General features: G+C 35.9%; 1 protein-coding gene across 2 annotated transcripts; it reads right to left on the reverse strand.

Annotated features, from left to right (window-relative positions):
- On the reverse strand, positions 1-23,235 carry LOC129808057 (uncharacterized). 2 transcript variants are annotated; one of them, XM_055857734.1, is made up of 3 exons: positions 22,824-23,235; positions 22,652-22,737; positions 1-3,075 (listed from the first exon to the last, which is right to left on the reverse strand). In XM_055857734.1, the coding sequence occupies exons 2-3, from the start codon at positions 22,695-22,697 to the stop codon at positions 521-523; spliced, it is 2,601 nt and encodes an 866-aa protein (XP_055713709.1). In that variant the 5' UTR covers positions 22,698-22,737; positions 22,824-23,235; the 3' UTR covers positions 1-520. The 2 variants fall into 2 exon arrangements, with proteins under 2 accessions (XP_055713709.1, XP_055713711.1); XM_055857736.1 differs by having other exon boundaries at positions 22,541-22,737.
- Positions 23,236-24,765: the final 1,530 nt, after the last annotated feature.

The following is a 24,765-nucleotide window of genomic DNA, read 5'->3' on the forward strand; positions in this document are numbered from 1 at the left end:
TAATGATTTGTAAATGTAGAAAATATTTATTTTCATAATAGTTTTTTTTTATCTTCTATTGTAACTAATTACAACTTACACTGAAATCATTTCTATTGAAAATCAAACAAACATAAGAGTTTCAAATTAGAAAATTGACATGGGGCGTTTTTTTATATACTCCTTGGCGTTTCTAATGTATAAACAAAAAATAAATAGAGTAAATAAAGATCTAATAATCTCAAGAGAAATAACATGTTTTAGCATGGGACAATAAAAGATAAAAGGTTTGTTTTTTCTAGGTTTCATTGTCCATTAAGTCCAAAATTTTGCATTAAATTATTGCAAGAAATCTATTTACATTGTTACATTGTAATCTAAGTTAAAGTTCTTTGAAGACTATAATCGTAAAATTTTGACATTTAATTTAGGAAGTTTAATATTTAATTGTTTTTTAGAGATAATTTTTGAATTCAGTATACTTCGAGGGTATTCATCACATTTCCTTTGATTCTTCATCATTGGGCCCATTGGCCGCGGGCTATTTGGGCAAAATGGGCTTTATCGGTCCAAGGGATAGGACACTATCAGCTCCAATGGTTTGCAAATTGGAAATTGCCGCATTGGGGGCACCTTTGAGGCAAACCAGGGGCAAACCAAAGAATCCATTGGATACTTTGTTGATATTCCCCAAGGGAATGAAATTCCTAATGCCCATGCTGAGGAGCTTCATGCGAGTCTGTGAATTGTGTAGATCCACAATGGGAATTCCCAGTTCCTCTCCAGGCATCCGAGCTGTCCTGTGCACCCTCCTCTGATGGATGATGAGACTTTCGGATGATGAGAACATCACAGAGCACTTGGTGCACTTGAAACGGATGTTACTGTGATGACCTTTCTGCGTATGCCTCTGCAGTGCCTCTTCCGTGAGGAATTTCTTCTGGCAGTGCACTTCCGGGCATGCCAGGAAGGTCGTATGCCTGGGCTTGAGGGGTGGAATTTTGGCAGGTTGTGAATCTTTGGCAATACGATTTTCAGCTGTGGGCGAGGAAGCTGCTAATTTGGAAGCACTCAGTTCCTCCTCTGTCACATCAATCGTCAACAGTGGTGTCTTCTTCTTCGAGATGATGCTAACTGAACTGTTCAGTGCCAGTTTCTGCACCACACTCTCCGTTTCATCTGATAACTTGTCTTTACCAGAACTTTCTGCCACTTTTTCAGTCGGAACTGTGTCTTTTGTCTTGGCAAAGTCCCCTTGTGTCACGGTAATTCCTCTATTGGCCAGAATACTAGCCACAGCTTTGGGACTCTTCTGTCCCGAGGGCGTAGGACTACTCTTGTTGGCTTCGGATTCCTCAACAGCCGGACCACTCTGCACACTCTCAATCACCGGGACACCTTCAGCTCGTGGTGGCATTGTCACCATTGGAGCATCCCCAAGCGCCAACAGTCCTTCCGGACGTGGCTTTTTAGCCGGCGGCGGTTGAAACTGGGGCGGAAGGGTAGGTCGCATACCAATTGGAGCAACAGAATGACGCCGAATTGGCATACTGGGTCGAGTTCCTCGAAACATTGGCGACATATTGTGCATCTGCTGCTGCATCTGACCAGGTTCCTGCATCATTCCGTGCTGAGCTTGAGGATAACTCTGTTCCATTACAATTGATCCGCCATTCATCATAATGCCATTGGACACTGCGAACCTGTATCCTGGTCCCTGTGGTCCATTCATCATGGGATGCTGCTGCTGTGGCATGTGCATCTGCTGCTGCCGATTGGCCATTGTGTTAATCTGGGGTACATTGGATTGCATACCCTGCGGACTGGACACTCGGTACAGTGGCGGTGGATGGCGGGATCGGATATAGGGCGACTGGACAGCCATGACAGGCCTGAATTGCCCATTGCGCATCTGCTGCAGACGCATGGCCATCTGTCCACCCGGAGTCTGATGTTCTCTCAAATGTGACGCAGTCGGATGAATGTCCCGGATCCTCTGACCCGGAAAGTTGGCCATTGGCTCATGGGGACGGTAGTGCATGGGATTTCCGGGCATTCGAGGCATCTGAGGATGCTGAGACATTGGATACTGGGGCATTGGTGGTCCCTGTGGAGGCAAATCATGTCCCGTTTGCCTCTGATGCTGGAATAGCAGTACGGGATCTGTGAAATTCATATGACACACCCGACAAACATGCCCCAGCTTCTCAATGGAGATAAATTCATTTGGCACCTGGCCATTCCAATCAGGTTCCATCAGTGGCTGTTGATTCAATTCCAGCAAATTCTTCAGGATATCCGATGCATCCTCTCTGCCCTCATTGTTAAACTGATCCAAACCATCGAGTGTCGGACACTCAAAGTGTATCCTCTCGGGTGGACCACCCATCATATCAGTCGGTAGCTCAGGAATAGGTATCAAATCCCGAATAGCTCGTGCCTGCAAACTCGGTGAACCCGGTGGACTTTGCTTGATCTCACAGGCTTTGAGTATCTTCTCGCCCTTCCTGAAGTCATGGCGCATTCCATTGATACTGGCATTTTCCTGATCGACATTGTTCATCTGAATATTGTGAAATTTAAACTTCAATTTCAATCCATCACCATCTGTGGCCGAAACTGTTGGCTTTTTCAGTACAAGATTGGGAAAAGTCTTCTTGCGAGCACAGAGAAATTGCTGTCGGCCCTTTTTCATAAACTCCTGAAACTCAATTTCTCGCTGTGTCAGCTGTTTCAGCTTCAGGATGGGCATAGACACATGCTTCCGGTGGTGCTCAAAGAAGTCATTGTGATGCTTAAATGTCAAATTGCATGGGATGCATCGCCGTTTGGCTCTCTTTGAGGAAAAGTGATCAGTTGTACTGGTACTCGACCAGCTATCTGACGATGCAGATGACGCAGATTCAGCTGGAGACAATCCAAGAATTGTCTCGGGTTCTTCTTCTGGGTCAACAGTTGGAATTTCAACAGAAACTGGGATGGGATCTACTTGGACTTCAACTTGAGTAACTTCTGGATTGTCACCTTCTATGGGCGGCACATCCTCATCCCGGAAAATATCATCAATTTGTAAATCACACAAAACTTCCAGTTCCTCTGTAAATACAGACAAGAATACCCATAAGATAGAGCTCATCAAATTATAAAGCATTGAAACATTAAACACCGAAGCTCATTTTTAAACCAAAGCCAGAGAAGCATAGAATAGTAAAATGAGTAAAATAGATTCTCTTCTAGATCCTGCCTCCGAATTTTCAACGAAAAGTTCTCATGCAGAACAAAATCAAACGAATCTCTTAAACTCCACAAAAATAGTTTTGCATTATTACAGGTAAAGCATAGTGCTTGAGTTTAAGGTTTTCCTTAATCTGTTTTTTGCCATATTTTGCCGGTTCTCTGATTTGAGTCTATTTATAACCTACTTGAAACAGTACCTAAAATATCGTGCAAGAATAATTAAAATTAAATTGCTAGTAAAAATTATTTATCGAACAATTATTGGTTCCCAACCGGTTCGATCCGATTGGAATTTGTGAAAAATTCCAAGACCTTTCCAATTATGTCATACTTGACCCAAATGGTTGAGAAATACGTTCCCTAGGGCATTTTTAAACTTTGAATTTGAAAAACTTTTGTCAGATTTCATACGAATGAAAGGAGAGGGTGACAAATAAAAAGGCTACACTAAGAGAAATTCGAAAAAGTCAAAATAACATTCCGGAAATGTTAATTTTACCCTGCAGTATTGATCCGAAATAGGTGTAAATATTACCCTTTTTAGGTGTATTAGGGGTTAAAGGTACCCTTTTTTATGTTAATTTTACCCTTAATAGGGTGTAAAATTAACATTAAAAATGTTGATATATTTTTACACCTAAAAAGTGTTAAATTTATGAGGAAAAAATGTTAATCGCAGCCCCTTTTTTTCTCAGTGTAGAAATGATTCAAAAGCATTTTCACACATGGTCAATTGTCCGTCTGGGAAGCTCAAAAACATTAGTCAAGTATGCTAATCCGGGCGCTTCGCTATCTGGATCGTTTATGACTAATCCACTTAAAATAATATTTTTATTTTTATTTCCGTAATATAGTCACTACAGTAACATAATATAACTATTCAAGTTTAAGAAAAAGCAAAAACAATATTTTTATAACAAAATTTTCTAGCAGTGATATTACTGCTAATATTCAATCAATACAAAAATATTTCCAATATTTTTGGTTGATTAAAATCATTTATTGTTTTTTTTTCCTTGTGAAAAAAGGTGTAATTAAAAGTGAATTAGCGAGAAGGCGACCCAGTTAGTGCATGCTGACATTTCAGTATTATCATTATTTTATAAATTTTCTTTAATATTTTTTTATAATATTTTTTATATTATGTTTCTGAATGAAACAGTGAATAATTCTATGGATTTAGAAGAAGTGAAAAAGAATTTCATCAGTCCAAAAACAAGCGTTTAAGTAGCACTCTTCGGAAAACGATCCAGTTACCCCACCTTACTAAATCTAAAAATGAAAGAAATCGCACGACGCGTTTTTCAGCAATCCCACAAAATATGGTTTTGGAGGGGAAGGGTAGGGGTGGGGGGGGATAAAAGAGGGGCATTTTAACGATCCTTTCTGTTCTCAAATGCTTCTACATAATCGACTGTTCTAAGTGCGGTGGTTTTAGAATACGACGAGGGCTGCCAAAAACAGTTGTGACAGGAACCAACGCAAAGAGAAAGTCGATAATACAGAGGCACTTGAGAACAGTCAAGTACAAGGGAAAGGCGGATGGAGAAAACTGAAGGTCATCTTAATGTTGCGAAGGTCCTAGGAGTTCCCTTAACATCATAACTCTGTTTCTCTAACGGTTTGACCGATAGGTTCTGTAGAAGAACAAGCAGTGAGACGATAAGGAACCAAAACTTCAGATTTCTAAATCCTACCAGTGTGATCTTTTATGGCTCCGGCGGCTTCGGCACTCCTTTTAGATCAGGAAAATTTCATAAAATCAAAATTCACATCCCTTTCTTAAAAGTTTACCATAATGTCTATTCTACTCTTTTGCACTTTTCTTCTTTTTTTAAACATCACATCAAATTAATTTTAGTTCATTCCAATTTTGAGTCCGAAAGAGTGGGATAGACTTATGCAAATTTTATGAAAAAGAAAGAGAAATTAATTTTCATTTCATGAAATTTTACCGATCTAAAGGGTGTGCCGGAGGCATTAAAAAATAAATTCAAAATCGAAATATTATATACTGTCCCTACATCGAGTTCGAGCGGTTCAGGCAATAAAACTCGTGCTTCATGAAACATCTCTTTAATCAAAATATTTCGTGTCCGTGATTGAAAAGAAAATATTCCAGTTTTTGCTATTTCAAACCAGTCAGTGTCGTGAGTATCCACACAAATAAGTAATCTTATTCAGTAATAGAGAAAAAAGACGAAATTTACTGCAGAGGAGAATAAAACTAAGTTCAATACTCTTGTGGGCGTGTCAGTTGGCAATCTTGCAAGGAATAAAGTTTTACTTAAATTTACGAAAGCTTAAAGCTCAAAAAGTTTCCCCAGGGAAAAAGTTACTATGTTAGGGAGAGTATCTGAGCACTTTGCTATTCCCCTGATATTTATGGCTCATATCTACACCCTCCTGCTGGCTACAGCGTAGTATACTGATAGGAGTCCAATTTTCATTTTCATTATTTTATGGATATCAGCATGAATCTCCATGTGATAAGCAAAGGTTCGCAATATGCAAACGACGTAATTTAGTTACAGAGATAAACGATGATACTATGTAACGTAATTACTTTCCCGAGAACCTAGAAGTAATATCCACAGTGTTATGTAAAATGTTAATTATAATTGGAATTATAAATAAAATTGATTTATGTGAATAATTTCTGTGGATACAATGCAACTGTTCTATTTATAAAGTGGATCATTAATTTAAAATCACGCAGCAATTTTGTTAAATTATGCAGAAAGCTTCTAAATAATTTGTATTTTGATTTAAAACCAGAATTTTTGTTCCGATATCGACTTTGAGATCATTTTTTTTTTGTAGAGAGTAGTGGGGTACCTTTAAATTGGGGCACATTTGAAATAGGGTTTTTTCTATTTTTAAATGACACTGAGCTTTATCTTAATGTAGTGTAGCTTCATAATGGTTTGTAAATGTGAATTTTATGACGGTACGGTCTAAGTTTATTTAAAAATAGAAGAAATAATGCTTTTTGTGAAAGGTGTCCTAATATAAACAATCCCTACTTAGTCTATGCTTCCAATCTTTAAATAGAAAACGTATTAAGAAAAATGTCTTCTTCGCTTCCACTTCATTATTTATTTATTATGTTAATGTTTTTTGACTTTCGTCTATACTTTGAGAACTTCTCACTCATGCGTTACTTCGATGATTTTTTTCTTTTCTACTAAGAGCTATTTATCAAACGAATAGAACAAGTTTGATATTATTCAATGTGTATCTGGCCAGTTCTACGTAGTTGCAGCTCTTCCGGTGTTCGCCAGAGAATTCGTTTCTTTTCAAAAAGAAAGACTTCGAATTTTTACCATTTCAAAAAGAAAGACTTCGAATTTTTACCATGGTAAAAATTCGAAGTCTTTCTTTTTGAAAAGAAACGAATTCTCTGGCGAACACCGGAAGAGCTGCAACTACGAAGAACAAGTTTGAACTCACCTAAAAAACCCTTATATAACGATTTTTCAATCGGTAATGAATCAATAGTTTCAGCCAAATAATTTAAAGTTCTTGTTTAAATTTTTCTTTTTAAACTGAGAATAAAAAAAAAGAAAATAAGGCCCTAGACCCTAGACACACTTACGACTTAAGCAGAGAGACAACTTAACGTAATTATCACCAAAATAATGATTAGATTAAATTTCTATCAGTTTTTTGACTATGCCTCATCTCGGCTTAAGCCTAGAAACTGCTTAGTTAGTGGACGACTGATGGAAATTTAGTCTAATCATTATGTTGATTATAATTACGTAAACGGTACTCAAGTGTTAAGGCAAGTGTCAACATCGGATTTTTTGGCTGCGGAGAAAATTTTGTCTAAATTTTGTATTTCTCGTTACCGAGACTCAATTTCAGTGTACCAATTGGCAGACAGAGGCCACGGGCATCTCAACCGTGTGTTGGTTCCTTTTTTCCGTGGCTCCTGCAGCTTAAAAACTAATAATATCTGACGGTCGATCTGACAGCTACGTGGCATTGGAGCTTTTCCACGAGTGGTCCTTTCTTCAAGTAAAGAGTTTGGTTGTTACGCTGCAGTAGATCTGGTGACGAGAGGATCGGAGGAACAGGACGATATCGACTTGTGGCTAAGGATCTTTGTCTCAAATACCAAGAAGCATCTGACGGTCGATCTGACAGCTACGTGGCACTGGGAATTTCTACGAGTGGTTTTTTCTTCAAGTAATGAGCTCTGCTGTAACGCTGCAGTTGATCTGGTGACGAGAGGATCAGGAGGAGTAAGGCGACGTCGACTTGTGCTTCAGGATCTTTGTGTGAGAAATTTTGGGGCGCTGTTGAAGGAGATTCATCGTGACATACGGGAGACTGTGAGTTTTGCATCAAGAGCGCATTACTCTGGTTTGGATCTTTGCCAAGATCTCTTAAACTAAGAATTTTTAAAAGTTCAAATAATTCAAAGGGAAATCTCTTAAGTTAAGAAGTTTTAAGAAGTTCTTTATTTTTTCAAAGGGGTTGGTATATGTCGGTGCGAAAAGTAGCAAGCTTAGAAGAACTTAAAGAAAGTTCAGTAAAGAGGGCTCGAAGCACAGAGGATATTAGAAATTTTTTGAAAAGTGTAAGAGTAGAAGAAAGAAGGGAAGCGAGAGATTCTATAAGAGGGGGGTCCAAGCTAACTGAGAACAATCCAAACGTAACCGAAAAGAGTGTAAATATGCCTTTCTCGCCCGGTAAATCCAAGGAGTCACCCACGGAGACTGTAACTGTAGTGCAAGCTATAGAAAAATTAGCAATTGAAATGAAACAAATGAGAAAGGACTATTCATCGCTAATAGAAGAAATTAAAGAAGTGAGGAAAGAATTGCAAAAGGCTCACGAAGAGAGAGAAAAGGAGGTAAAGATATGGAAAGAAGATTTCGGAAAGTTAACTGCTAGAGTGGAACAGCTTGAAAGGCGCGAAAGGAAGAAAAACCTCGTATTGACTAACGTACAATTGACGGGGGATGGATCGGTAAGGGAAAAGCTTGTAAAATTTCTCGAGGAACATCTTGAATTGAGTACTGAGATAGAGGATGCCTTTAGTGTGGGTAGAAAGAAAACCAGGTGGATAGTTAAATTAAGAAGTTTGGAAGATAAGAGAGAAGTGATGAGAAAGAAAAGTCTGTTGAGAGGAAAGAAAATAAATGGGGATAGCGTATACATTGATGATGATCTTACTGAAGCTGAAATGAGAGTGCAAAAACTATTGAGAGACAGGGGAAGAAAAGAAAGGGAAGATGGAAAAGTGGCGAAAGTTGGATATCAAAAAATTTTTATTGATGGTGAAAGATGGGATTGGAGCGAGAAGGATAATGGAATAGTAAAGAGTTCTTTTTTAAGGAGATTTTCCTCACGAGAGCGAATGGACGATCAGTAACGGCTATACAAAACAATTCGGACAAAAGACAAATAAAAATATTATTTTGGAATGTTTCGGGACTACGATCTAAAGATGACAATTTTTGGGAATATGTGAAGGAGATGGAGATTGTCTTTTTAGTAGAAACTTGGATTGAAAAAAAAGAGTTAGCAGTATGGGAAAATAAGTTACCAAGAGAATATAACTGGTTGTGGACACCTGCAATTAGAGAGAGTAATAAAGGTAGAGCAATTGGAGGAATTTTGAGTGGAGTAAGGAGAGAATTAACAGAAAGGGCGAAATCTAACGAAGAAAATGATTTACAAATGCGAGAGATATTGATAAATGGAGAACCTTGGCGGCTGATAGGAGTTTACAATAGAGCTTGTACAAAAGAGATTAAAAAATGTGTTGAGGATTATTTAGAGGATAGTAAGAACAAACACATAATTCTCGGAGGGGACATGAATGCAAGAATCGGACATTTAGGGAGCACGGCTATACAGAAACGGGGACCAATGGAAAAAAGAACCACGAAAGACCCAGTCACGAATAGTGAAGGAAAAGACTGGATGGCTCTGGCTGACCGAAATGGTTTGCTTTTATTAAACGGAAATAAGGAAGGGGATGCAAATGGTAATTTCACATATATGGGGTACAGAGGTCAAACAGTTATAGATTACACATTTGCGGACGAGAGTGCATGGGAGAGAATACAAAAATTTGAGATAACGGAAAGGACGGAGTCGGATCATTTTCCACAAGTCGTTGTATTAGAGAGTGCCTTCATAAATAAAAGAAGTAAAGACAATATGATATATAGACAAGTTTGGACAGAAATAGGAAAACGAAGATTTAAGGAAAACGTTAAATCGAGAATGCAGGAGATCACAGCGAGTGAAGATATAGTAAATCTGGAGGAAACATTAGGAAAATGTGTCATTACACGGGAAGATAAACGAAGATCAATGTTTCAATGTATATGGTGGGACAAGGAATGTTGGGAAAGAAGAGTACAAGTTGCGTCTATGTTGAGAAAATGGAAAAGAGGAGAAGTTCAGGTTGACGAATATCTTAAAATAAGGAGAGAGTACAAAAGAATATGTAAAAGGAAAAAGAGGGAAGCAGAGGAGAAACTTAAACTTAAACTGAAGAGAATGAAAAATATAAATAGTGCGTGGGATCATATAAACAGATATAGAAAAACTAACAGGGTCAGAAAAGACGAAAATATTTCACCGGAAGAGTGGGAAGCTCACTTCAGAGGACTTTTGAATGTGCAAAGGGATGAGGAAACGTACGTGGATATTGAAATAGTAAGCTCTGAAGATATAGAGAGAATATCAGAACGGGAAATTGAAAAGGCTATTGAAAAACTAAAAAACAGGAAAGCACCTGGTGAAGACGGAATAAGACCAGAAATATGGAAGAATGTAGATAAAGCGGTTAGAGACAAGATGAGAGATCACTTAAATGAAATTTTGGACAGCGGTGAAATACCCGAAAAGTGGACAAAAGCAATAATCTGGCCTATTCTCAAGAAAGCAGACAAAACTAGAGTTGAAAATTATAGAGGAATATCGCTGCTGAACACTAGTTACAAAATCTTTGCCACAATCCTGGCAGAAAGACTTCAGAACGAAGTAGATAGGCTAGGAATTTTGCCGGAGACACAGTCAGGATTCAGACCAGGAAGATCAACTATGGATAATATATTTATTTTGAACTATGTCGCCCAGCGAACATTAGCACTGAACAAAAAGTTGTACGTGGTTTTTGTTGATATCAAGGCGGCCTTTGACAATATAATCAGGGAAAAATTATGGGAAAAAATGAATAAATGTGGTATTAACTCGCAGCTGATAAATGCTATAAGAAAACTTTATAAAAGAACATATATGAATATAGAGGGAAGAGTATTTGCAACGAATAGAGGGGTTCGTCAAGGATGTCCATTAAGCCCTCTTCTATTCGCAATTTATATAGGAGAGGTAGAGGAAATTTTTAAAAAAGGAATTTTTGGAGGAATTCAGATTGGAGGTATAAGAATTTTTACCATGGCATATGCTGATGATCTTATATTAATGGCAAATACAGCAAGAGAGTTGAAGCAGATGTTAAAATTGTTTGAGACTTACTTGAAAGATATAGGGTTGAAGTTAAGCGTAGAGAAAACTAAAACCATGGTTTTTAGCAGAGGAGGAAGGATTAGCAAAGAGCGATGGACATGGGAAAAGCAAGAACTCGAAGAAGTTAAAGCATATAAGTATCTAGGATACATTATCAAGAATAATGGTAAAAACAACGATCACTTAAAAGAGCAAGCAAAAAAAGCACGACAGAAACTAGGCCAAATCTGGAATATAGGAGAGAAACATTTCAAAGACAACTTTTGCATAAGGAAGGAGATGTTTAATACTTTGATAAGAAGCGGTATGCTCTACGGTTGTGAAATCTGGGGATATGAAAGCTGCGGAGAACTCGAAGTGATTCAGAGAAAATACTTCAAGTGGGTGTTAGGGCTTAAACAGAGTACAAAAAGTGCAATCTTAGAAACTGAGACCAAAATAGAGAGAATATCCACGGTAGCAGCCAGCAGAGCAATAAAGTTCGAGGAGAATATCAGATTGAGTCCGAATCAGGTATTGAAAGCGTGTGCGAACGAGATGAGGAGGAGAGTTCAATCGGAATCAACATGGATGAAAAGCAGAAGAAAGTTCTTCGAAAGAGTTGGTTATTCTGAGAGGATAATTAACACGAGGCTGGAGGAAGGTATGTCGCTGTGGTGCGAGTTACATAAAAAAGATCAAGAATGAGTCGATCAAGAAAGATATAACGCACTGTTAGATGAATACAAAATCCTATGGACGCCTTGGATGCCGAGGTATTTGAAAAGAGGAATGGCAACAAAAATACTTGCAAAATACAGATGTGAAAATGGGGAAAGGGCATTAGAGAGATGGAGGAGTGAGAGGGAGAAAAAATGCGTATTTTGTAACATAGGCCTTGACGATCTAAGACACATCTTAGTAGGGTGCTGTAGAGATATAAAAGGTAGGGAAGATAGGAGTGAAATTTTGTGTGAGGATGGAAAAGGAATAGATTATCTGAAAAGATTAGAGATTGCCAGAAATACCAATGTTGACAATAATGTATAAACAATGTATTTACAAAGGTCCAAAATGGACGCAAATAAAGAATTATTATTATTATAATTACGTAAACTCTAAACCTACTCTGAAAAAAATGTTTTGTTAAATGAACAAATGGATTTTGTTGAAATGTTGTCAAAAGGATGTTATTTGCCAATTTGACAAAACTTTTTCTTGCATTTTATATGGAAAGACACCCTTTTGACAAACTTTTAACAAGATCCAGTTGGCCGCCGATTTGACAAAACTTTTCCATATTCTGTATGGAAGAACATCCTTTTTACAAACTTGTCTTGTTAATTTGACAAAACATTTTTTTTCACAGTACCCTACCGTTTTTGATCGTTTTTAATAGTACGATCGGTCAAATGACAGAATGCGGTAGGTAGGATACTTCTTTTATTTCTTGGAAAAAGGAAAAATTAGAATTTAAACACTTAAAAATATATTACATGTATATTTTAAGAAATTTATAAAGTTTGATAGCGACCTTGTAATATTTAAATATGTGTTAATTTTAAAAAGTTTCTTAACTGGTCAACTTAACCGGTCTTGGTAGGTTTAGTGTTAAGCCGTCTCTAGGCTTAAGTCGTAAGTGTATTCAAGGTCTAAGACTTTAGAGAATTGGATTTTTATATTGTCTCTTAGCAGTACGGCTATTTGTAATTTCTATTAGAGTTATCACTACAAGTAGAGTCATCTTCAAAAAAGAAATTATTGACGAAAATTGCTCCAAATGTGGTGGAAACCTAAAATATCTAAACCGGAATCACATGCCCAGAAAACCATTCCGAAAGCAAATCAATTCTTCGATTTTGTATTTCCGAAGTTGGAGCATTTTGCGAAGTTTGGTGCCAACATAGAAGGAATCATATTTTTCACAATAATTTTTTTAAAATTATTTTCAACAGTAAAATATATGCATGTTCTGAAAAAAATTAATTTCATTTGCAAATGTATATTTCGCGAGATTTATTTCATAGGAAAAATAATAATGCCATTCATAGGAAAAATTATCTTCTCTCAACATATTTTTTTTTAAAGAGAAATATTATTTCGTCATACTCGAAAATATTTTTCAGAGTAATTTTTAAGGTGCAAATATTGCTTTTTAGCGAAATTTTAATATAATATTTACCAACTCCGTTTACCTCCCTGTGGAGTAGGGGAATGTGCACATGCTGCGTTCAATCCCAAACTTCGTAATGACTAAACTTTTCCTATGTTTGTCAATAAGTGTGACTCATCGCACCCATATTTTAAAAACTAGGAGAAATTACCCAGTTTTTAAAATATATTCCGGAATTACGTTTATTTAGAAATATAGGAAAAATTTAGTTATTAAGAAGCTTGGGATCGTACAAAGCATGGGCAGCTTGGAGAGTTTACTCTAATATTTTAATTATTTTTTATTTTGATATCGGGCTATTTTGATAATTTTGCACATTATTCAGTTTACAACATAAAAAATATCTCTTCAGATATTTTAAAGCTTTGCATCGAACTGATAACTGTAACAATCGAGCCAGGAGTTACCCCGCCCAAGATCCTTAAGCGGTCTTCAGACTAAAGGTTTAGCCCAGTTCTAGAAGGTCTCAAAATCTTAAATAGCGATCAATTTCTCAGGTCATTTTATCTTTAAAAATCCAATCTTAAATTAGTTCTTTTTCAAAAAATCGTAATTGATAAGAAATTAAAGCAGTTAAACCATATGACTAAGCCTTAGGTCTGAAGCCCGTATAAGGGTCATATAAATTACATTATGAGAGTACTTTTATAAACAATAACTTGACGAATATGAAGTTTCTATAAAAAAGATTAACATAGGTTATTGAAGCGTATACTTGATATCAAACTTCGAGGTCAAACGATAAGAGATAGCCCCTATGCAATATTCGGAAATTTTCCCCTATAAAAGACGATCGTGCTACCAATAATTCTATTTTAAAAAGCAATTGGCCCCTTTCTCCACCAAAAACATTTTAGATGTAATAATTTCATAAGAAAATTACTACTTGTTGCCCCACACAGATAAAGGGACAGATAATCCTAACCGGCTTATGTAGGTGAGATTCTTAACGTGAGCTAACTCGGAGTGCATGCAAATTCGATTTGGAGCTGAAGTTGGGAGACGCCATTCAGTTATCTTGAATCAAATTCGTGAAATTATACAAATTTTGTATTTAAACCAAAATATCAAGGATTTGGATGAACTGACAGAAAAGTGATATATGGGTGAAATGTAGACCAGAATGTTCTCTATAATTTTGCCGTAGAACATGATCTCATCGATTACTCAGAAGCCAAGATAAGCGAGGTTTTTTGTTTCTTAACTCGTTTTTTCATCCAGAGTGCCCCAAGTAGTCATTTGTTGAACTTCAACTATATCAAAGAATTGTTGTATTTTGCGGGACTTTCCATTTAAAACCATATTTTAAGTGTCTTGGTGGAGTAGATGCAGTCAAATTGGCATCTGAGTGATTTCAAAGCGTTATTATGGGAAAAATCAATTTTTTCACACTTAAACGGCAAAATCGGAGTGATAGCGTAGTCTGAGCGGAAAATGATGTATGAACGAAATGTAGAGACAAATGTGCTCTACAATTATGTTGAAGTAATCATCAAAATCGGTTCAGCGACAGTCGAGATAATTGAGGTTATGTGATATTGAAATTGGTTTTTCGACTGTAGCGCCCCTGGAGTTGGTCCCACGAAGTTCAAATATTCTAGAAAGTTGTAGCATTTGGTGAGATCTTTCGTTTAAGCCCTCATTCATCAAAATCGGTCACATAGAACCGGAGATATGATTTTTTGAATTTCGTGAACTTTGACCCCTCATATCTCCGGTTCTATTGAAACCACAGCGCACATACGCACCATTTTGGAAACGTCCTAGACTGGACTACAACATACTAAAATTTCATTAACTTGCACAATGCCGTTTTTGAGAAAAGTGACTTTGAATTTCGATGAATTTTGACGCTATCACAGCGCCACCTGTGGTGACTTTTTGAACTTCCATCTGAAAGTGCTCATTGAGACGAAACCAAAAAGGTAAAATTTAGGTCGCTATGTTAGTTAGAACCGGAGATAGAGGCCGGTCAATGTTCGAACTTTGACCCCTTATAGCTCGGGTCAGGGGTTATGGATCGACTTAAGGTTTTTTTTGTTTGATAGGTATAATCAACGGCTACAACATACTAAAATTTCAGCCCGATGCACAATGGAATTTTTGAGTTATTTAACTTTTAAGATTTAAAAATTTTCTTTTTCATAATAGCGCCCCTAGCGGTGGTTTTATGAACTTGAGATGTTAAAAGGGGAGGTGGCATTTCACGAGAGCTTTCCAAAAAGCCCTCACTTTTTAAATTCTGACAATTAGAACCGGAGTTATGGCCATTTTAAGAAATTTTTTTTGGACCCTTATAGCTCGGGTCAGGGGGGTCGGGGGACCTTAAGTTTGGTATTGATGGAAAGCTCTAAGGCCCAGCTATAACATACTAAAATTTGAGCCCGCTCGATGCCATAGGGGCGGAGCTATTGAGAAAACAAAAAAAGGGGGGTCTTCAAAATGGCGGAAGGAGGGGTGGGGGGTGGGGGGTCAATGCACCAAGTTGCAATTTTCACCCGATATATAACCTTTGCCGAAAACCGCAAGTCGATATCTTTTTTAGTTTAGGAGCTATTAAGCTCCAAAGAGCGGCCGGCCGGCCGGCCGGCCGGCCGGGAACGTAAATTAGCCACATGTATATTCGTGATCAGGAAGTGGCGAAACACGTTTTGGCCAAGTTTGAGGTCGATCGGACGACATGAAATTTTGTTAGGATTATAGTAGGTGAGATTGTTAAGAATCTCACCTAATAAAAGAAAAGGGACAGATAATCCTAACCGGCTTATGTAGGTGAGATTCTTAACGTGAGCTAACTCGGAGTGCATGCAAATTCGATTTAGAGCTGAAGTTGGGAGACGCCATTCAGTCATCTTGAATCAAATTCGTGAAATTATACAAATTTTGTATTTAAACCAAAATATCAAGGATTTGGATGAACTGACAGAAAAGTGTTATATGGGTGAAATGTAGACCAGAATGTTCTCTATAATTTTCCCATAGAACATGATCTCATCGATTACTCAGAAGCCAAGATAATCGAGGTTTTTTGTTTCTTAACTCGTTTTTTCATCCAGAGTGCCCCAAGTAGTCATTTGTTGAACTTCAACTATATCAAAGAATTGTTGTATTCTGTGGGATTTTCCATTTAAAACCCTATTTTAAGTGTCTTGGTGGAGTAGAGGCAGTCAAATTGGCATCTGAGTGATTTCAAAGCGTTATTATTGGAAAAATCAATTTTTTCACACTTAAACGGCAAAATCGGAGTGATAGCGTAGTCTGAGCGGAAAATGATGTATGGACGAAATGTAGAGACAAATGTCCTCTACAATTATGTCGAAGTAATCATCAAAATCGGTTCAGCGACAGTCGAGATAATTGAGGTTATGTGATATTGAAATTGATTTTTCGACTGTGGCGCCCCTGGTGTTGGTCCCACGAAGTTCAAATATTCTAGAAAGTTGTAGCATTTGGTGAGATCTTTCGTTTAAGCCCTCATTCATCAAAATCGGTCACATAGAACCGGAGATATGATTTTTTGAATTTCGTGAACTTTGACCCCTCATATCTCCGGTTCTATTGAAACCACAGCGCACATACGCACCATTTTGGAAACGTCCTAGACTGGACTACAACATACTAAAATTTGATTAACTTGCACAATGCCGTTTTTGAGAAAAATGTCTTTGAATTTCGATGAATTTTGACGTTATCACAGCGCCACCTGTGGTGATTTTTTGAACTTCCATCTGAAAGTGCTCATCGAGACGAAACCAAAAAGGTAAAATTTATGTCGATATGTTAATTAGAACCGGAGATAGAGGCCGGTCAATGTTCGAACTTTGACCCCTTATAGCTCGGGTCAGGGGTTATGGATCGACTTAAGGTTTTTTTTGTTTGATAGGTATAATCAACGGCTACAACATACTAAAATTTCAGCCCGATCGCATAAGGAATTTTTGAGTTATTTAACTTTTAAGATTTAAAAATTTTCTTTTTAAAAAAAGCGCCCCTAGCGGTGGTTTTATGAACTTGCGATGTTAGAAGAGGAAGTGGCATTTCACGAGAGCTTTCCAAAAAGTCCTCATTTTTTAAATTCTGACAATTAGAACCGGAGTTATGGCCATTTTAAGAAATTTTTTTTGGACCCTTATAGCTCGGGTCAGGGGGGTCGGGGGACCTTAAGTTTGGTATTGATGGAAAGCTCTAAGGCCCAGCTATAACATACTAAAATTTGAGCCCGATCGATGCCATAGGGGCGGAGCTATTGAGAAAACAAAAAAAGGGGGGTCTTCAAAATGGCGGAAGGAGGGGTGGGGGGTGGGGGGTCAATGCACCAAGTTGCAATTTTCATGCGATATATAACCTTTGCCGAAAACCGCAAGTCGATATCTTTTTTAGTTTAGGAGCTATTAAGCTCCAAAGAGCGGCCGGCCGGCCGGCCGGCCGGGAACGTAACTTAGCCCCCCATATATTCGTGATCAGGAAGTGGCGAAACACATTTTGGCCAAGTTTGAGCGCGATCGGAGGACATGAAATTTTGTTAGGATTATAGTAGGTGAGATTGTTAAGAATCTCACCTAATTCACATTATTCTAACACTGAGAAAAAAACGGGGATGCGATCAAGTTTTTTTCCTCATAATTTTAACACTTTTTAGGTGTAAAAATATATCAACATTTTTTAATTTTAATTTTACACCTTTTTAAGGGTAGAAATAAGATGAAAAAGGGTAACTTTAACCCCTAATACACCTAAAAAGCATAATATTTACACCGATTTCCGATCAATACTGCAGAGTAAAATAAACATTTCCGGAATATTATTTTAACTTTTTCGGATTTCTCTCAGTGAACGCATGAACATCAGAAAGGAGAGTATTTTCCCCTATATGATAATTATTGAGAATTGCTAAAATATCGTATTTAATTACCCCTGCAGAATACACTACACTATATATTCGGTTTTAAAAATAGTGATGTTTTTAAACTTGTGCAATACTTTGTATAGCAAGATTTTGAAAAAAAAACGGGTTCTTCACTGTTATTTCGAAGTTAATATATCAATTTTAATTTATTTCTAGTATGTAAGCATTGGTCTTTTGCATTATTTGTATACCGGTGTGTTGTTGAAAAACCAGTTATAAATGAGCTTTATGTACTTTTCTTTAAAATTTTATCAGGTTTGCACGCAAGATGACTTAGCAATAAAAAATCACAGCTCGTACAAAAGCTTATCGTTCGCTTTATTCTATTATCTCGAAATTTTTTCATTTTCATTTTCTTGTTTATTTAAGAATGTTATCTATATACATCCCAATGACCTTGAATTCTCCTTTCTTTTGTTTTTAGAGGACAAAATTAAAACTGCTTTAGGCAATTTATGCTTCAGTAAAATTAATTAAAATTGGATTTTATCGCTGAAAAGCCCGAACCGGTGGTAAGTCCAAAACGATAATAAAATAATATACGTTTATATTTTCTGAAGCAAAAATACTTTACAGGTAAGGTAAGATTCTTTTTTTTTTTATTATAAATAACATGAAAAACTTGAGTGTGGTGGAGTTATCACATATTGTACATATACTATTTAATTTGAATGAATTTAATAAAAGTTCAATTTTATTTTTAATAAGTTAATTTCTCATAAGTAGATTAATTTTGTGATAAAAGCTGGACTAGGCCCACGACAATTAACTAAACACTTTAAAGTCAAGAGGGTCAAAAATTAGGGGTCAGAAAAAATCACTTTTCCTGTATTCTTAGAGTGAAACATATCTTTAGAAGGCCGTAGGAAAAAACTCTTTTTGATATACCGGTGTTCCTATTGCCTTAAAAAGTTAAATCAATTCAAATAACGTAAATATGTGTTTTCATTCAGATTAATAAGAAACAAGTGAGTTTTAATAAAAACTTTTATCTAAGCTATTACTGTTTGCTTTAAAACATTTTTGTGGGCCAAGTCCAATTTTTTATCAATAAATCAAAGTCTAGGGAATTAACTAATAAAAACTCAAAAAATATAAAGCAAGACTAATGTTAATGGTCTTAAAATTTTAATTTAAAAATTTACTTCAAGGTAATTTATATTTCGCGCAGGTTTCTCATTATATTTTGCTATTACATTGATATTTTTATCTAAATGACAATAAGTGATTTAAAATATTTGTTTTGATTCTAAACATAAGGAAAATTGCTAGTTTTATAAAAAAAAAAGTTTGCAAGTGCCTTGCTATATGCTTTCAAAATGGTATGACCTTGATCATTTCTTATGTTAAAACAGTAATAATTAAAGGCTTATGCCCTAGAATGACTTACGACTTCAGCCTAGTGACGGCTTAACGTAATTAGAATCAAAATAATGATTTGACTAAATTCCCATTAGTTTCCCACTAACTAAGCCGTTTCTCGGTTTAAGTCGAAAGGTGGTTTAGTGAGAAACTGATAGAAATGTAATATGATCATTATTTTAATTATAATTACATTTGTTCGTCTCTCGCCTTAAGTCATAAGTGTGCCTAGGGCATTATACAGAATAGCAAAAAAACTAAAAGAAATTTAGAATTCAAAAGTATTCTAAAAGATTATACACACGTAAATAAATCCTAATAAAAACCCATTGTGTTCTCTGAGTACAGAGGGTCCTGGGATTATCCATATTTTCGGGACCGAGAAAAAGCGTGCGAAACGGTTTTATACATACAGAAATTTTGCACATTTTTAGGAGACCTCTTTTGAATAAGTTACAAAAATGGTTCATAAGTTACGTATTTCAAATTTTCCACTTCGAAAAAATTGCATACATTTAAGGGTATTTCAAAAATGATTTCAAAAATGAGCTCCTAATGGCAGGCAAAGATCCATAAGTGTATTTGCATGATCCCATCATATGCATACACTCAGTCCCGGAATTATACATATTTTCGGGACTAAAAACACGAGCGAAATGGCTTTATGCACCGAGAAAATTTGCATACTCGCAGGGGCTTTCTTTTGAATGAATCGGCCGTAGAACGAATTTCACAAATTTGTTCTACAATTTGTTTTCAGAATAAAAAAATTCAACTGTTTAAAGAAATTCATCAATAAACTTTTTGGTCAGAGTTCTTCAATAAATTGTTAGAATATTTATAAATTTTACCTTAGTGAAATAAATTAAAGTTTTATTGAAATATAAGCATAGTGTATTCAAATTTCTCGCGTTACAAAATAGTAGGGGAAACTGGGGCAAAAAGTCACAAATTGAACAATTCAAAATTCAATATCTTCCAAGGTAAACAAAATAGCGTCTCAATTTTTTTTTCTATAGACAGCCTCAATAGACCTTCTTCAATGTCGTAAGTTTCTTAGAATTTGAACAAGGAAAAAAAATATCGAAATTTTTAACTCTATTTTTGAAATATTTTCCTTGCAGAAGATATCAATTATTATCTACTTATTTTCCAAAATTGATGCACTGGTGAATATTTTCTAAATAATTTGGATTATTTGAATACGAATCCGTTATCTATTTTAGAATATCACAAAGGTTCTTTTCTCCAGAAATACTTTTATTAAAAATGACCACTTGGGGTAAAAAGTAACAAAATGTATAGAGCAAAAAGTAACAAAAAAGCGAAGAAATTTCTGATGTCTCACGGCGAAAAGAAATGTCATTATCATGTTTCGCCGCTTGTTGTTTGCATCGGTCAAACGATTTGCAGTCTTTTGTGTATTTTCTTCTAAAATAGCTTGAAAAGCACTTTTCGCTTTTTCTCACTTTTCTCGCAGAGAAAACACGGTGTTTCACAAAGCTGTAGATGAATAAATTTTCTATGAAAATGTGTCCTCTCGGTATTTTTTTCAAATTTACGGAAGCCCGTAATGAAGCGAATAAAAATATGATAATACCCCATGTCTGGTACTATTTGCCCCATCATTTTTGAGAATAGTCACAAAATTACCTTTTAGAAATCGGCTCGATAAATGCATTTTATGTATTACATAAAAGGGGAATATTACTAAACTGCGCTAATTAGATTTTTTTGAAGCGATCGAGTAGCTTGTAAAAAAATAAAATATCCGTTTTATGACTTTTTGCCCCAGTCTCCCTTACTTTTCGAAATGTCAGTGATTGGCAATGTCACAAAATCATAAAATACATTAATATTGGAGTAATGGGAAGGTGAGGGTGCTCCTATCTGTTGAAAAATGCATTGATAAGGTAAGGTACCCTCATTCGACCGGTTCCTTGATTCGACCGGTCGGTGGGTCAATTTTTAAATATTTGATGCTCAATTTCTATGAAATTGTAACTTATTCATATTATTTATAGAATAATTGGCTTTTTAATATTAGATCATACGCTAAATAAATAAATTGAATAAATAACTTTACCGGTCGAGTCGGAGAACCGGTTGACTGAGTGAACTTTAACTTATTGCAGTGAAGAAGTCTTTCAGCAATCAAAATGTGCACATTTAATAGAAATTTACGTAAACAAAACGATAATCCTCGATCCTAAATTCTCAGTGTATGATGTTTGGGCTGATCTTTTACTGCCAATTTTTTCGAGCCGAGTATTTTCGAGGATCAACCTGTGTTTATTTTCAGCATAATGCTCAGCACACAATAACTTTTGTTTGTAAACATGTTTTCAAAATTTCCCAAGAGAATGAGCGAGATGACTAGATTGAGATCTTTTTCACTCTCATCGAAATGTCAAAAACATGTTTAAAAAACAAAGGTTATTGTGCGTTAGGCATAAGTCTTTCAGAGCTTTTATTAAACAGAAAGCGCGATAAAACAAAATCTTCTATGGGATTAAATATGTAAATGTATGTAAATATTGCTCGAGGCTTTCATCAACATGCTCACAGATTAGCTGAAGCTTTTAAGTACTAAAAGTTTAAGCCAATCAGAGTTGAAATAATATTAGATAATATTAAATTACATGTGGATATTAATCAATGCTTCATTCATATATTGATAAATATTTAATCTTACAAAGTATTTTGGTATAATCTTGTTTTTAGATCGGGTGAAACATTGAATGATTGAAATGATTTTAGCTTTAACCAATCAGAAAATATGATTGGATTGACTTGAAATACTTTATAATATTAAATATTTGAATAAAAAAATAAATAAAACTAAATTGTGAAATTAAAAATCTAAATTTTTATTTAGATTTGGATAGTTTCAAAATAAAAATAAATAATCAAAAAAAAATAATTATTTTATATAAGAAATTAAATTGCTAAAAACTGAATTTAAAGTCAACGACATTTCGTATTAAATGGATATGCTCACCGGGAGCATGGATTTAGGAGAAAATCTGCGAACCATACAAAAATGTCAGAAATGTCATTGCGCAAGCTTGCAACCTATCATAAGAAATAATCCTGTCTGCAAAAAGCATCTCTCAAATTGAAATTGTGTCAGAAATGACAAATATTCTTTAAGAATAGAAACATAAAATGTCAATTGAATGAATTTAATGTCAAAAAAGAGGAGGGATTTTTGTGTTTAATAAAAAAAAGGATTAATTAATTCAATCAAACTTTAATACAAATGCCGGTAGCGGCAAAAAGTGTGAGAAAAGGGGGTGGTTTGTGTGAAATTAAGCACTAAATACATAGATTGCACGTGCTGCATAATTAGCGTGAAGTGAAAAAAAAGAAAACATAAACAACATGGATTGAGCACTTGCATTTACCTGACTCAATCATTGAGTACAACTGCAACTGTTAAGAGCTTTTTCACGATGTATATGAAAACGAGCTTTCGAAATTAGGATGCTATTCTCTGTAGTGATGCTTTCAATTACCTGCTGTGAAATCTTGCATGGTATTCTTCTCGAAACTCTTCACCATTGATTTTTCTTTAATTTTCGCTTAAGCACATCATCCGTATCTGAGAGTGAAAGAAGAAAAAAAAACAGAGTCAAATTAATAAAATTATGTATTTTTTCTTGATATGGTGCTTTGAGACACTCTTACATAGGGATAGTTGATATGGCGAGGAAAAAGTTGAAACAAGCACAAGAATGTAACTTTATTATGTTTGTTTGGTGCTTTTCCTACGGAGCAACACCCCTTTTAAACGTGCTCACGCCTAGGATTCTCCTGCAATACTGACGAGTCTTGGTATCTGTATTGAGTCTACAGCGTCGTACACTGTAAAAATTTCTATATTCTCTCTCTCACTTTTTCTCTTATGACTCTCATGCGAGAGAGCACCGAACTACGAAGCTACACACGCGATGATTCGATGTTGTGCAAAAACCGAAGTACCGAAGTCACATCGGTAGACCAATCGTGTGTTGAAGAGCGGGAGAGAATATGGTTTACGAATGATTGTGAGTGCACGTTTTGTCTCGTTTAGGATCTTTGGGCTACTGAGGGCAACTGAAAGTGATTCTCGACAACGCTTTCTGGAAATGCTACCACCAAAGAGTGGGGAATACGAAACCGAATGCAACCCGAAACCCCTCCGAACAATTACGCTTTGACTACACTTTTCGATACTACCGCTACGTCAATAAACTTAATGCTTGCCTACACAATTTTTTTTGTCTCTCTACCCATACCTCTACGAAGATATCTCTCATTGTATAATCTCGTTAGCAATCGGCGCCGTTAATTTATTACACTTGAGATTTTAACTGCGCATTTATTTCTCATCGACAAATATTTCATTTCGAAAACACAATTATTCGAACGAAAAAGATTGACTTTTCGAACAAGCCTATCTCGAAAAAGGTTCTACCATTTTCGTTTTTTCGAATTAAATTAACAAACATGATACCATGCAAAATTATCATGTGTGCACCTATGGCACTATTGAGTTCAACCTCAATGTTGGCTCAGCGGTATTTTGTGTGCCAATTATATACATAGCTGTGACGCGCTTGACTTGGCGAACGGTTTGAAATCCAAAGTAGAAAGTTGCGAGAAAATTTTACACAAATTTATTCATACTTGAGACCGCGGGAAATTTATTTATTTATTTTTTCTTTCTTTTTCTGTGCTTTTCGATGAAGTATAACCTGGAAAAATTCTTGCAGAGTCAACACTTGCCAGTACGAAAGTTTTGTGTAATATTTGTGAAAACAGCAACAATCACGAATAGCGTGTGAAGCAGAAAGGGAGGAAATTTCATGCCATTCCCGCCTTATTCAGCGTTTGGAATAAGCTATTCGATGAGATTGTAAAAAGGTATATAGCTGTATAAGTTATTTTCCATATAACATGGGTTTTATTTATTTTGTTTCCTTATACAGCTACCTCCTCCGCGGAATAATTTATATTATAGACATTCTTCACGTTCTGAGTAAAATCGTAAATTTCGAAAAATAAATTTCATATAGACATTCTACGAATTTTGAATTCCTCGCTAGAAAGTCATATTTTCGAAATACAAAATTCGATTTCGAATATTTGTATATACAGTAGGGTCTCGCTGTAGTCCTTATTTGGTTCCAGATTTGACACTGGGGTCGCACTATAGTCCATGTCATTTTTTTTTAATTATCAACGACTTTTAGTATTGAAATTGCTCGACGGCTTCCACTTTCTTTGCGATTGTAGTACTTGTCCTCGCTCTCTTCATTATGGATTACAATTCTCGTAACTACTCAATAAAGTTTGCCAAAAATATTAAAATAATTATGCATGTCGCATACTAAAAAACATAACATAACTTAAAATCAGTGTTTTGAAATCAACGGTCGATAAATTGTGGACTATAGAGCGATGGCCTATAGCGGGGCTCTACTGTAATCTTATTTGAAGAGATTCGTAATTTACGTAAAATATTGTACAAATAAAGCCTAATGTAATACAATTGACCCGTGGTTGGGGTACCCATCGGGCGCGTCCCAAGTGGCGGATAGGGAATGACTGTAGTTAGGTCTTGAACTGGCTATAGTTTGTTTGGAAA

The sequence above is a fragment of the Phlebotomus papatasi genome, chromosome 3 (genome assembly GCF_024763615.1).
Source record: "Phlebotomus papatasi isolate M1 chromosome 3, Ppap_2.1, whole genome shotgun sequence".
NCBI classification, from domain to species: domain Eukaryota; kingdom Metazoa; phylum Arthropoda; class Insecta; order Diptera; family Psychodidae; genus Phlebotomus; species Phlebotomus papatasi.